The sequence below is a fragment of the Notechis scutatus genome, chromosome 1 (assembly GCF_049901735.1).
Source record: "Notechis scutatus isolate UNSWTSFEM ecotype Mainland chromosome 1, rNotScu1.2, whole genome shotgun sequence".
Lineage (NCBI taxonomy): Eukaryota > Metazoa > Chordata > Lepidosauria > Squamata > Elapidae > Notechis > Notechis scutatus.
The window spans coordinates 44369884-44383701 of NC_142009.1; the positions used below are offsets into that span (position 1 = coordinate 44369884).

Here is a 13818-nt window from a genome sequence, read left to right on the forward strand (position 1 = left end):
TCTTGGTGACCAAGTAACAAACCATAATAATAATAATAATAATAATGGTTATTAAATATGTAAATTTCTCATTTCAATTCAGTTAATGCAGGAGTAAGATCCAGTAATTAGAACTTCTAAGTAATATTGCTTAAGATTGCAGTTTTACTGCTGTAAGCCTATTTCATTTTTATATGTGCTGTCAGTATCTTGTCTCTTTGTCCAACTCTGACATTGGTCATCCTAACTTCTTTTTGGGGAAATGCCAAGTCACATCAATGCAGAATTAAGGCAATTACTGATTTCCCAAACACGTGCACTTTTATATGAGCAACTCTCAGGACTATAACATACATTCAACAGGGTGTGTGTTTTCCAAATCAGCCTATTACAGGGTAGCTGGATTATTAGCATTTAATGTGACTGTCTTTTAAAATTTTAGAATAAGTACCATTCAGGAACTTTTGAACTTTTCTCTAGTGCTGAAAGATAACATTATGTGCTTTAGTCATTTCATATATCACTTTATTTTAATCTTAGCTTTTCAACCTGCCTCCATCACTTGGCATTAGCCTCTGAAATACACACACCTTTAAAGCACTTCTTATAGTACATATATCCTGTGAAAATGTCATGTCAATAAGATCATACGTATTATTGGATTAGAAGATCTTTTGGACAAAAGAGGTGTTATTTCATTGCCTTTTCACTCATTCTCACTAAGACCATGTCTGCAGGAGGGCAAATAGCTGTTTAGATCCTAAATGTCAGAGGACAATGGGTATGTTCTCAAAGAACAGGCAAAGCGGAAAATAGGAAAATTCTACCCCTGACTTATATTACACTGAAATATTATCCAAGGATTATGACTTTTAATAATTGGATAAACTATCCATATGCTCTTGTTAATATTCAGCTCATCTTTAAGCAGCATTAACCTTGGGGCACTATGCCTTTAATTATCAACCTGGCCTTGGCTAATTTTTAGAAATAAATATTGTAATTGGTTAATTTTATTCAACTCCCCATAAAACATGATGCACTAAAAGTGTTTCTTCTTCAGCCCTTTGACCCACCTGAAACACTCTGCTGAAGTAGCCTAAGAAAGACGTACTAGTGGAGCTCTGCCTATTTCTGAAACCTACAGAACATTCAGAATCAATGCTTTTTAAAGCCTTAATGCATGCAGACTGCAGGCATGGAAATCACATTAGCTTGGTCCATGTGGCACAAAGCACCAGATGTGATGATAAATGGCCTGTCAATCTCGTATCATTTACTTCATCCCTTTCAAGTGGCACATGGTTCACGAACAGATAAGAGATGCAGCAACAGGCCTGAAAGAAAGTATTCAGACTCCTATGCTACTGCGTGTGTGGCTCCATGTCTAGGAGTCTCTATCTGTACTGCGCAAAATGACAGTTCTGCCTCAGATTTATCTCCTCTATCTCCAGAAGATGTAGTCAAATTGACACTGACCTCTCATCTACATTTTGTATATTTCCTCCAACATCATTCACTGCCATTAATGATTGGAGTTGCAACAGTGTGATGTCATTAGAAACAGAAAGGGAAATATTAAAACCTAGCATGATGGTTGCAATTCTCCAATATATGAACCCCATGCCTGGGACCAAAGTGACGATGATGTCCATATCGCTGTATGGGAAAACAAAATATAGATCAATAGGAGGGCATCTGACTTGCTCAGACTTTCTAAGATGTATGGACTTCAACTCACAGAATTTCCCAGTCCGCATTAATGTTACTGAGGTTGAGAAAGATTGTTCTGGAAGGACTCCAGCCAATAATATATTAAAATTAAAATTTATATGCTGTCTGACCTCAACTGACTGGGTGTAAAAAGCATTAGGGCTCAGAAAGTCCTATCTGAAGCCCTAGATTGGCAAATTTGTTGACACTGTATAGTGACACTGTATAGTAAAAGATAGTTTTAGAAAACTGCCTTCTTTTTTGTAGGTTTGCTGTTATTTAACTCTTGCTGGCTGCAACCAATACAGATTTAGTAGAGCTGGCAGCAGAGTAACTGAGTTAGAGAGGTGATGGCATGCAGTTACCCAATTGAGTTTCATGGCTGAAGATGGTTTAGCCATTACTAAGCTTAATCATGCTGACATGATATGCTTTCTACATTTGGCTTTAATTACACAAAATGTAGATATTTTATGAAAATATTCCCTGACATATTGGAAGCTAAAGTCTTGAGAGAAAGATCAGCAACTAACTAATCATGTTTATGTGCGATGCTTAATTGGGTCAAAGGAAAAGGAATTAATGTGTCATTCAAACTGGTCGCTGCTGTGGGGTTGTAGACAGTAGATATTTTAAGTAGAGACTTAAAACTTTAACTTTAGTACCAAATAACCTAAAAGCTGTTTCAGGCTAAATTAACTTTCCACCCATATATCTCATTTAGCATGAAAAACAAGAAGGCGGAGGGAATTCTCCAATCCAGGTGATGAAACAGTCCTTGGAGGAAGTCTGGAAAAATAGGCTTCTCTAAAAGATTATGTTAATGATTAAATTTATTCAATAATTAAATAAATAAATGTATTCAACAATTTATTAAATTATTAGGTTAATTATTAAATTATTAAAAATGGGCTTCCTAAATAATTAGGAAGGTGGGTCTATGTTGATTGACAATCATACTGTAGCACAAGGTCCCCAAACTTGGCAACTTTAAGGCTTGTGGACTTCAACTCCCAGAATTCTCCAGCCAGCCAGCGAGAATTCTGGGAGTCCACAAGCCTTAAAGTTGCCAAGTTTGGGGACCTCTGCTATAGAGTCACAGGAGAAACTCATCATCATCTATCACCTGATTCTTTTAAAACCAAGGGCTGAATTTGGGACCTTCTTTGTGGAAAGCAGATGCTTTAGCACCGAGACATGGGTTCTCCTCTGTTTTATTTTGTTGGTTCATAAGCAATGTCAACTCAACTTGACATTGTAACCTAAATGGTTGTTTCCTTCTTAAAAGATCTTCAAACATTGCTTATTTTTATGCTCTTCATTCAGGTGAACTTAAGGTTCATCAAGCTGACTGTAACATAATGGCTGTGTAATTTGCAAGAACCAAACAGGATTACTCAAAATTGTGAAGCCAAAAGTACATTAATCGCAAACTGAGGTATGCAGGTGAGTGTTAGTCTTTGAGGTCAGGAAACAGATACTACAAAAAATTACTGGACCTCTACTATTACATACTATTATAACAGAACCTTAATAGTTTGATAGCTTTCCCTTTTTATATGAAAGATAGTTAAAACATGGCAACCATTAATTTCTTTTTTCCACATTCTTGTTTACTTGGATTAAGCTCATGTTTTACTAATTGCCACACCAAAGAGAAGACTGTGCTTCTCTAGATTTGGCAGTGGTTAATTCCTATGACAACATAAGGCACATTTGTAGGATGCTGACAATTACTTTCTCAAGCCTTGAACCTTTCCAATCAAAATCACAAATGCCTCTTGCCCAATTCTAAAGACATCTACTTAAACCTACTCACAAATCCAGCCTTTCTAACCTAACAGAATACTGTCTACAAATTGGTTATAGTTGTCTGGAAATTGAACTTTTGAAAAATAATTGAAAATGAGATTTGACATGGTGGGAGAAGTCAGTTTAAGAAAGACGGAATTAAAAATGGGGCAGATCTGGCAAAAGGACATAGAGAACAACTTTCCAGTAAAAAAAAACAACTCAGTGCATCTTTTGGATAGGTAACCTGTCCTGTGCTTCCCAGTGCAGAGAGACACAGAAAATGTACATGAAGAGAACACCAGAGGAAAGTAAGAAAACACACCTTTTTCTTAGTTATCCTTAAAAAAATGAAGATGCTTACAATGACCATTTGCATCAAGAGGTTAGAAAGCATTTCAGAAGCCCTCTTGCAAGCTTTCTCAACCTTGAACTCACAAAGGGTCCTGGGCAGCATTGTTATCTTACTATCAGCTATTGCAAACCAATATAAAATAAATAAACAACACCATAGAAAGAACAGAAAAGCTTACTCTCATACTGAAATGCTAAATGATACAAAACAAAATAAAATCCAAGGGGAGACATTACTCAAGAATTAATATCTTGTTTGCAAACTTTGGGTTTGAAGGCTTGCTTTTTTCCCCTTGACTCCCCAAACCATCAGTTGAAATCCACAGTAAACAACATTTGCCTCGAGTTACAAAGTCCAGGAATTTGGTTGCTATCAGAATAAAACTGAACTCACAGTCCCTCTGCAGCAAGGTCTGCTTTTGTTGACTTCAACCATTTTAGCTATATAATTAAGGATAGATGAGTATAAAATCCTTTTTATAACTGCAAACATTGATAAAAAAACAAATAAACAAAACCCTGCTGTCTATGCAAATCATATACAGATTCAACATTAGATCCAGATTAATTTTATGCCAAGCCCAGATTTAGGTAAAATCTATAAAATGTGGATTGTATTGCATAGTCTTAGGTATGCAGCAAAACCACAGGACATGATACATTTTAAGGACAAGAAAATTTATGCCATAAGATATTTCTTTACTTGAAGGAAAATCAGAAAATAGCCTTTAACTTCACAACAACCTCTGTTTGAAGGATTGCTTGGAGATCAGTTCATCTATTTTTTTAAAAAAATATATGAAAACCCCTTAACAAAATAAAGGTAGATGCTTGAAAATGCTGTTCAGTAGTTAACACCTGGAGCAGTGACCAAATAGGTACACAGGTCATCTGATTACAATGCTGGTGAGATATTTAAGAAATTATTTCTTAATTTGCAACTATGCATATAAAATAATGTGTTTTTACAGGAATGTGTGACTTTAGCTACTTGTTCTTTTTTCTTTTGGGTAATATGCAAGATAGCCAAAATGTCTTAGGCTTATACATTAGTTGCAAAACATCAGCAAGGATCTGGAGAAGGAATCACATTCAGTGATGTTTTTCATTGAAGAATAAGATTCATTTCTGTGATTTTACATTTTACAAATGAATGTAATTGAAGGCATATCTATGAATTTAAAAAAATCCAGGACCAGTTCAGCTGCATTCAGGAGTACTGAAAGAGCCTGCCAATTGCTCAATAAAGGGAACAAAATGCTAATAACATGTAACTCTAGATACAAAAGGGCAACTAAGAAGGGATAGGACTGAAACTTCAGTTAGATAGAAAGAAGTTTTGGGAATATCTAGTTATTTTGAATGAATGTAAGCTTCCAATGTCAGATGAACTGCATCAAAGGCTACTGAAAGATCTTACTGAAGGGCTATCTAAATCTGTATGTATAATCCTCCCATAACAATTGGGGAATTAGAACAGTTCTAGATGATTGGAGGGCAGCAGATGTTGTTCTTGGTCTTGAAAGAAATAGTAAATGCAGAAAAGTATGACTTCTGTAAATCTAACCCATCTCTTTACCAACAGTAATTATAGTTACTTCTGTGTAGAAAGAACAGTGTTGGTTCTGTGCATGCACGTGCACTTTTACCTCATAACTTAATTGCAGAAGGTGCCTATATGCTGCCTCCATGTGATAGACTAATCAGGATGGGTGCAGACTTACATGTTGCTCCTAGTTCTCCACTTTATTTATTTATTTATTTGAAACATTTATTTAGCTACCCATCTTATATTGAAATTTGGGGGGTGGGGCTCCCAATCAGCAATTAAAACAATGGCAATAACAAAACAGCACAATACCATATTACATTTATTTAAACCGGAAACATTAAAAACCTGGCATCAAAGTTAAATTTCTGACAAACAGTCTCTCATTAAATCCATTCACCCAGCACTTGCAAAGAAAGCCAGGTCTTCAGTGCTTTTCAAGAGGCTAAGAGGGTAGAGGCCTGCTCAACCTCTATAAGGTTGCCATAAAATATTATTTTATTTATAAACTAATATCTGCCAATGAAACTTATTTTCTGCATTATGAGGAATTTTTGCATTTGTGCAAGGATGGAGCATCAGTAGTTCACAAAGTTAGCTCCACCGAGAGAGGAAAGACAGATCTTTTTCATACACCAAATATATCATTTTTTTCAAAGAAATAAGAATTGATGATATTATTCTTCAAATTACGCTGTCACAAAAACTGTTGATTTGATCATACACCTGTTTATATCACTTAATTCTCAGTTAGGATTAAATGTTTCAAATATTTTTTCTATCAGGCCACAATTTTCATCACTTTATTTGAATTTCAGTATTATAATTCTCACAGATCCTAAAATCTGGAAATACTTTCGGGGAAACAGGTATTTAACTTCTTATATATAGCACACTTTTCTTAACACTTTTCTTATCATGGTTGTTCTATTTCCAGTTTTAGTGGTAAATGTTTTTTCTTTTCAGAGCAGTTTGTTCCCTTTGTCATGCCCTTCAATTTCTTACATAGCCCACATGTGAGAATTATCTATGGGGACAATGTGTTGGTGGTATTAAAAGAATAATATTTAATGTTTTGAAAACATAAAATATATAGCTGTTGTCAAGTGCCCTCTAATACTAAAAATGAATTCTCTTTCCTGAATGAATAATATCCTGGTAATTGTTTCCAAAATGCAATTTCTGTTCAATAGGAATATAAAATCCCTGTATAATACAAATGGACTAGATAACTAAAGGACATCAGGTTTTGGCAATTAATAATTGCCACAGGAACAGAACTTACAAGCTTCCATTATATTTTGGATGCAGTGAGAGGTTATCCCAACTATCTGGCTTTCAATTTGTATAAGTTTGGTTCATCTTTTTTGTTTGTTTGTAACTTAGTATTTGATCAAAGGTAATCAATCCTTTCCTTTCAATCCCTTAGAGAAACATCCCACTTTCCCTTCTTCTCCTTGGCAAGCTTTCCCCTCACCAATTTGTTTTACAAATGGATATTATAGGCAAGTGGGCAGTTTCATGATGCCTATAAAACTCTCTGGCTTAATTTTACCTGCATGTATCAGTAGTATTTATATACTCCAAAATGATCCACACTGCAAAAGGAGACCCTGCAAAATTTTGTACTAAGGCTTTTGACATTTGGCTATATGTGGAAGCTATAATTACTTGAAGAACCATCATAAAGCTATTGCTCAGATTTTTGAGGAAAAGTAGTTGAGGATAGCCAGCCTGCACCTGATGTTCCGAGACTGATGGGATACAACTCCTATATATTGATAGATGACAGGTGGTCATGAGACAGGTGGCAAATAAAATTTATAAATAAATAAGAGAAGAAAATAAAAAATCCATATGGTCTTAATCTGAATATTAGGCCAAATGAGGTATAATAAAATGCATTTTTCTATTTAAGATTCTATAGGAGAAGATACTGTTGATGAGATCTTTCCATTAAAAAAACAATCTTCTTTATTAGAGAACAAGGTATTTTTAAAAGCACTTGGGGTATTTAGTGAACAATATCTTTCTTTGTAAAATGAAGAGGTGTGATCCATTCTCCACATATGAATAAACTTCATGCCTCCAGAAACAGAATGAATATATAGTTGGCTGTATCAGTTCAGACTACAGGAGGGAGATAACGATTTTGAATGTTTTCCCTTTGGATATATTCAAATTAAAAGAAAACATAAGATGACAAGAAGAAAAGTTAGTACAGATCAACCTCCATGGTACTATTTTCAATTTGCAAGAATATAATTCTCCCACTAAAAGACTCTGGATGATCCAGTGTAATATACTAGAACTCTGCCATGTTCTCTTTGTGCTGTGTCTATGCCTATTTTAAGCATTTTTTTTTAAAAAAAATTCTTCAGTCATATTAGAAATAGACAAGGCTGCTTATGTTTCCCAACAAAAAAGAGATTATTATTTCACCTGTCATCACAGTAAGTAAATTTCATGTCCATGCTATGGCGGCTCAGGAAAGTCTTGCTGTCCAGTGGAATATCAGTATTGGAAGGATGCTGAATAGGCTCACACATCAGTATAAGGCAGGATAAGAGTGGGTCCTTAAAACCACACAGAGCATGAGGAGAGCAGGTATTATAGACCTTAATTTGCCCTGTGCAGTGCAAGACCTGAAATGTAAAAGTTGTTTGTATAATTATATTGTTATAATATAGAACAACGGGGAAAAATAAGACTGAATTTTTCAACCATTGTCACTAAAGTTACCTTCCATGTGGCAGATTTGAGATTTACAGTTCTGCCTCTGTTAGTAACAGTGCATTTCATTCTCATGAAGAAATCACGTTCCAGGGACATTTCTTTATTTTTTTTCCCACAACCTGGACCTAAGGAAAAAAAAAAAATTAGCTCTGGAAATATATATGAACTCATTTTCTTTCAGAATTTCCAAGGTTTGAATCTTTACTTTGGATGTCATCTTACATGAGGATTGAAATGTTGCAAGATAAATTAGTTATTGCTTTATTAATAATTAGATTTTAATGAGCAGACAGCTCAGGTTTGAGGAAATCATCACTTTTGTTATAAGTGTTACCTAGCTTCACTATTTCGTTACTATAAACCTGCTACCTTTCTGAGTGATTATTAACTAAGTAAGGTTTTCTGTTCTGTTGGTTACATTCTAAGGTCATTATTATTCACAAGGATCAATAGTTTCCTGACTCTCTAGATCAAAGTTTCTCAACCTGGATACCTTTAAGATGTGTGAACATTTACTCCCAGAATTCCCAAGCCACTATGAATCTAAATGAAGTGATTAAGAGCTAAGGAGGTATGGGAAATAGGGAGGAAAGGAGTATTCTGATGGTGCTAAATCTATGTTGACTAGGACCATGCATAACAGGTAATGGTTGGTAGCAATGAAGGTGAGCAGTGGTGGTTGGGAGGACTGTACAGCCCTTCTCCACCACTGTCCATACGTATTGGATCTGAGCAACATTTGTTAGGAAGGGGCACTGGATACACATATCTCCTTTTCAGTATAGCTGTTACTGGATATTCTATTCATTTTTGCCAGGAACATGGTTTTCAAAATGCTTTCAGAAGAATCTTGGATAACAGCTGACTGGTAATGGGGCTGGTATACCATCACCAAGACATCTCTGTTGCTTCACAACACAGACACACCTCTACACAATTTGGCTGCTATAATTCAGGATTCTTCTCAATACAGTCAATTCCTATTTGAATAGGTCCATCTTTCCAAGCCAGTTCCCCCAAACCAGAGATCAGCCCAGAAACCTGGTGGTAAAGGGGAGACATCCCAGTTTAGAAGGGCTGGATTCTCCTGATACTCTTTTATCAACCTAGAGGAAAGAACTAGGGGGATAAAAGGATGAGGATATGCCCACACTAACCCAAAGTAACGATTAGGAGTCCCTGACTGCACCACCAACCAGGGATTGTTTGCCCATAAATAATGTGTACATGTAATGCAACTCTGAAAACTCATTCTCAAGATTATAATAAATCCTCCAGGGGACAAAGTTTAAAAAAAAACATTTACCATTTTTCAAGCTTAGATTTTCCCGAATTTCTTCATGATCACATGGGTGAGTGAAATCAAAAATGCTGTGGCCAGTCAATTCCACCTAGAAAAATGGGGGGAAAAAACCCAAGAATGGTATTTCCATCTTGTTGGCAGAAAAGACAGAATAAAATTAACTGAGAAAAAGTGAAGATATAAAAAAGATACAAAATGAATTTACCTGTACAATGAGTGAAATAGACAGACAGATGGATGAAAATTTCATCTATCCTCAAACACACAAAAACCAAATGAGAGAATGTGATAAAAGCAACATGATAAAGATGGACAGCCCCATGTAGAACACATTGCAGTAATTCTCATGTGCCATAAAAGTATAGATGACCAAGAGAAGGGATTTCTAGGATAGGAAACATTTACCACTGCATAGATCCAACCTCATATCATTTCTCAGCAGGCCTTAATAAACCAGAAGGCAGGTGGTTCTAATAAGCAGGTAAACTGACAGTTATGAGGATCATATCCATTTCGTTAGGAGTCATAGAATCAAAAACTTTGCAGGTAACTGCTCCTGTTTCATCTGACTTAGAGAAATCAGTGCTGAGAATTCTGATCCAGCAAGTTAAATAATCAACTACTTGAGGCTGACTCAGCAGGAGCAAATGTGGTAGGAAACAGATGATAAGAGACTAAATCCTGGCAGAATTCCCAGTTTGAGGATGCATCAGAAGCTTTGGAGCACTTGAGCATGGGGTTTCTTCTAGAAGCAAAGGCACAAGTACCCATAACTGAATTATACAACAATCTGGTCCCAACTCCCATAGTACTCCCATTCCAGATGGAGATTAAAGCCTCGACTGAACTCCAAGAAAAACATGAATCTGGTCCAATAGTTACCTGGGATATTTCTGATCAAATAATGCCTTCCTTCCTGCCGGAGGAAGGGGCAGCCCCAGTTAGCTAACAAGCAACCAGAGAGTCATCTGATTCTTACAAAAGACTGATGCTAATGTTCTCCACCTTCAAATTATGTTTTAACTGTTCTGAGATTAAAAGCAGATCTAGCACATTATCACCTCCCTGCGTTGGGCTTACAGTAACTTGGCTCAATCTATGGCAGTCATGGTAACCATGTGAACTCCTGTGTTAATGCCACATTAAGGAAATTTAAAATTTCCCAAAATTATCAATCTTGAAGACTCCATGGACACCTCAACCTCGGGCAATGAAGTTGCTGCATAGCAGGAAGTCCAGAAAGCAGCAACAAACCCACCTGTTTCCCCAACTTCAATCACGGGTTTCATATACTGCAGTGCAAAGCCTCTGTCAGGCTTCCAAGTGATGAAACCATTAGGGCTTTGTGAATGAGAACTGCCATTCCATCCCATCTGCGCAGGAATCACAGCTAGTTCTAAACTTGAAACCCATTTGAACATACCTCAGAAAAAAATACTTCTCTTCAAGCCCACCCTTGTCTCAGTTACATATGCCATGTTGACTGCCTCACCCATGATAAAGTCATGAATAAGGAACATTGTTACCACCAGCCTGGCTTTTAACAGCACCCTAGACCAGGGTTAATCATACTGTGAACTCTGCTGTACAGACTTGTCCTTACTAATAATGGTTTCAAACTCACCCAAGTCTTCAGCTGAACTCTAGACAATAATGGAAATCAAAACAAACCATCAATGTGAAATAAAAAGATAGGAAGCCAGAAGGAGGATGCATGGCTGAATCGTACCTGTACAAAATATTTCATGCCCTCTGTCCAAACTGATGGTATGATTTATTGGGCAGATATATGCATACAAATCCCTATTCCTCTACCCTACACAGCTGTGTACATAGAACTTTTATTGTTTCAGAGCATCTTCTTGTGTCTCTAATCCTATAAAAAAGCATTGGTCTCTTCATGGATGCTGCAGAGACACCAGAACAGGTATCTTTTTTGTCTCTCTGAGATATATAGAAAATATGTTGTTCAATCTTATTTTTTAAAGAAATCCTTTACCAAGAGCAGAATGTGAGAAGGAGCAGAAAGTCATATCCAGCTTGCTATGAGAAATGAATAGATAATACTCTTACCTGTGTCAAGCCCATATATTTGCTGATGTTTTCCGACAAAAAGATCATGTCTCCATCCTGTGTGATGACAGTGATAAAACCCTCTAAAGCTTTCAGGTACAGGTTATCCAGCTGCTGATCTGTCTCAATTTCTATCTCATTGTGGGTGCAGACTGCAGGCATGGGTTGTGGGAAACGGAACCGAAAGAAAGTAAAACGGGAAAGATAGTAAGCAAGTAACAACCAAACCTACTGAAAAACCCTATAGGTAAGAAATACATAATTTCACCCAAAAGTAATAATACAATCATTTTAAAGTAATGGTAAAGTAGACAGTGGGATATTGAATCTTATGCCCAGTTAGCACTACAGAGGACACTGAAATGTAGTGTATATTCTATTAAACGCATATAAGACAGCACTATAAATAGGATATTGTCTACCTATTGTGTAGGAAGAAACATCACCAAAATAACATTTAAAGGGATTTCCATAGATATTATATGTGATAATTAATATGCTGTAGAAGGTTATGAACATAGAAGTAATATTTTAACAGAATCATGACCTTTCAAATGCCCTTTATGGAAACAACAGCTTTTGGCAGTACAAAAATATTATCCAACAAAAGACTTGGTTACATTTTTTCAATTTAATTTAAAAATAACATGTGCAATTTTTCTTCTTTCAAAAGGATACAATTTAAAAAATAAAATAAAATTTGAGATTTTTAAAAGTAATATTGCAGTTGAATGTAGTCAAATATGTATCTTACACTTTAAAAAAGAGATTTTAATTAACAAAGGAAATGGCTAATAAGATAATATGGCAAGAGATATTCATGGGGAAATTACCTCATGGAAGGTCGGCTTACACTAAAGTGATACTAAAAGTACAACTACAAACAGTTCCAATGAGGAAAAAATGGAGTACCAAAGAATTCAGTGTGGTTTTGCTAGTGAAAATCTGAAACCTGAAAACAAAATCTGAAAACAAAACGAAAACAAAATGGATATTTTCAGGAAATGTAAAGAAGGATAGGTCACCAATGAAGTTCTAAAGTATGGTTCTGAAGGTACTTTATAGCTGTAGTAATGGTGTCAAGAAAAAAAAGCTCAAAATGTGCTGAAGTTAAGGAGGTGGGGTGTTCAAAGCAGCAAATGCTTCAGTATTTTTAAAAGAAAAGAAAAAGAAAAGAATCAATGTACCAATTGGTTGGTGAAGATGCCAACATTCAACTAGTTAGCACTGATTAAGATTCTTGTTTCTACAGTGCTTGAAGATCATTTAGTTATCTTTTGCCATTTAGTCTCACTTTAACTCAAAAGATTGTCACAAAGATAAAATCAAATAAAGTTGTCCTTTATATGTGATAAGACTGTCATGTAGGGAATGAAGGGAAGAGAAATTAATTTCCTCAGTACAATCACAGTGGTCATTGAACCAAAGGCCAGGAAGTGAACTGGTTCACTGACATGGAATGGATGCTGCAGTGTATGGGGCTTCTTTCCCGTTTAGTTAGTTAGTTCAGACCGAGAAAGCACAGCACCCAATGTCCCAGATGGTTTAAAACAGAATTTAGTAGACAGAATTCATGGAGGAGGAAGCCATCAGTCCATGTTACATCTAACAGTGGTGTGCAAAACTTCCATATCAAAGGTTAATTATACAATATGGGGATAATATGCCATGTGTGTATGTGTATGTACAGAGATTTTGGATGTTGGAGGGCCATAAACAAATACTATAGTCATTCATTTATCCATCCATCCTATTCGTAGATAAGTAAGTGAAGAGATCTGGCTATGAAAAGAAATATGGGTACAGAGTAAATGTCACCCTTATTCCATACATTATAGCAGTTGCAATAAGCACTGAGACATATATACTGCTTTATAGTGCTTTTCAGTCCTCTCTAAGCCATTTTACAGAGTCAACATATTACCCCCAACAATCTGGGTCCTCATTTAACCCACCTCAGAAGGATGAGTCAACCTTGAGCCTGGTGGGATTTGAACTGCCAAATTGCAGGCTACTGATAGTCAGCAGAAGTGGCCTGCAGTACAGCACTCTAACCACTGCGCCCCCAAGGTTCTTATCTCTCAACTTCAGCTAGTTGCCGTGTTCCTCTACTCTTTGTTCCATTTCTTACTTTCATCTTACTTTTTCTTTTTCCTAAAAAAATGCTCTCACTGGATATGATCACCTCCAACTGTTGTAATTTTGAGTTACATCATTCTGTTGCAAATTATTTATCAAATTTATATAACCATCCATGTCACAAAATTGACATAAATATGAAGTTATAAGGATGTGGAATTTGATTCTATAGTATTTTTAC

At 36.0% G+C, this 13818-nt stretch overlaps 1 protein-coding gene across 4 annotated transcripts in view; it reads right to left on the reverse strand.

Moving 5' to 3' along the window:
* EPAS1 (endothelial PAS domain protein 1) overlaps window positions 1–13818 on the reverse strand; it is a 94344-nt gene that overhangs the window by 19468 nt on the left and 61058 nt on the right. For all 4 annotated transcript variants that reach the window (XM_026683645.2, XM_087962701.1, XM_026683637.2 and 1 more), the window contains 4 exons: window positions 11499–11650; window positions 9429–9513; window positions 8129–8247; window positions 7829–8031 (listed from right to left, as the gene is read on the reverse strand). In XM_026683645.2, coding sequence (XP_026539430.2) covers window positions 7829–8031; window positions 8129–8247; window positions 9429–9513; window positions 11499–11650 — 559 coding nt within the window. The remainder of the gene's footprint in view (window positions 1–7828; window positions 8032–8128; window positions 8248–9428; window positions 9514–11498; window positions 11651–13818) is intronic.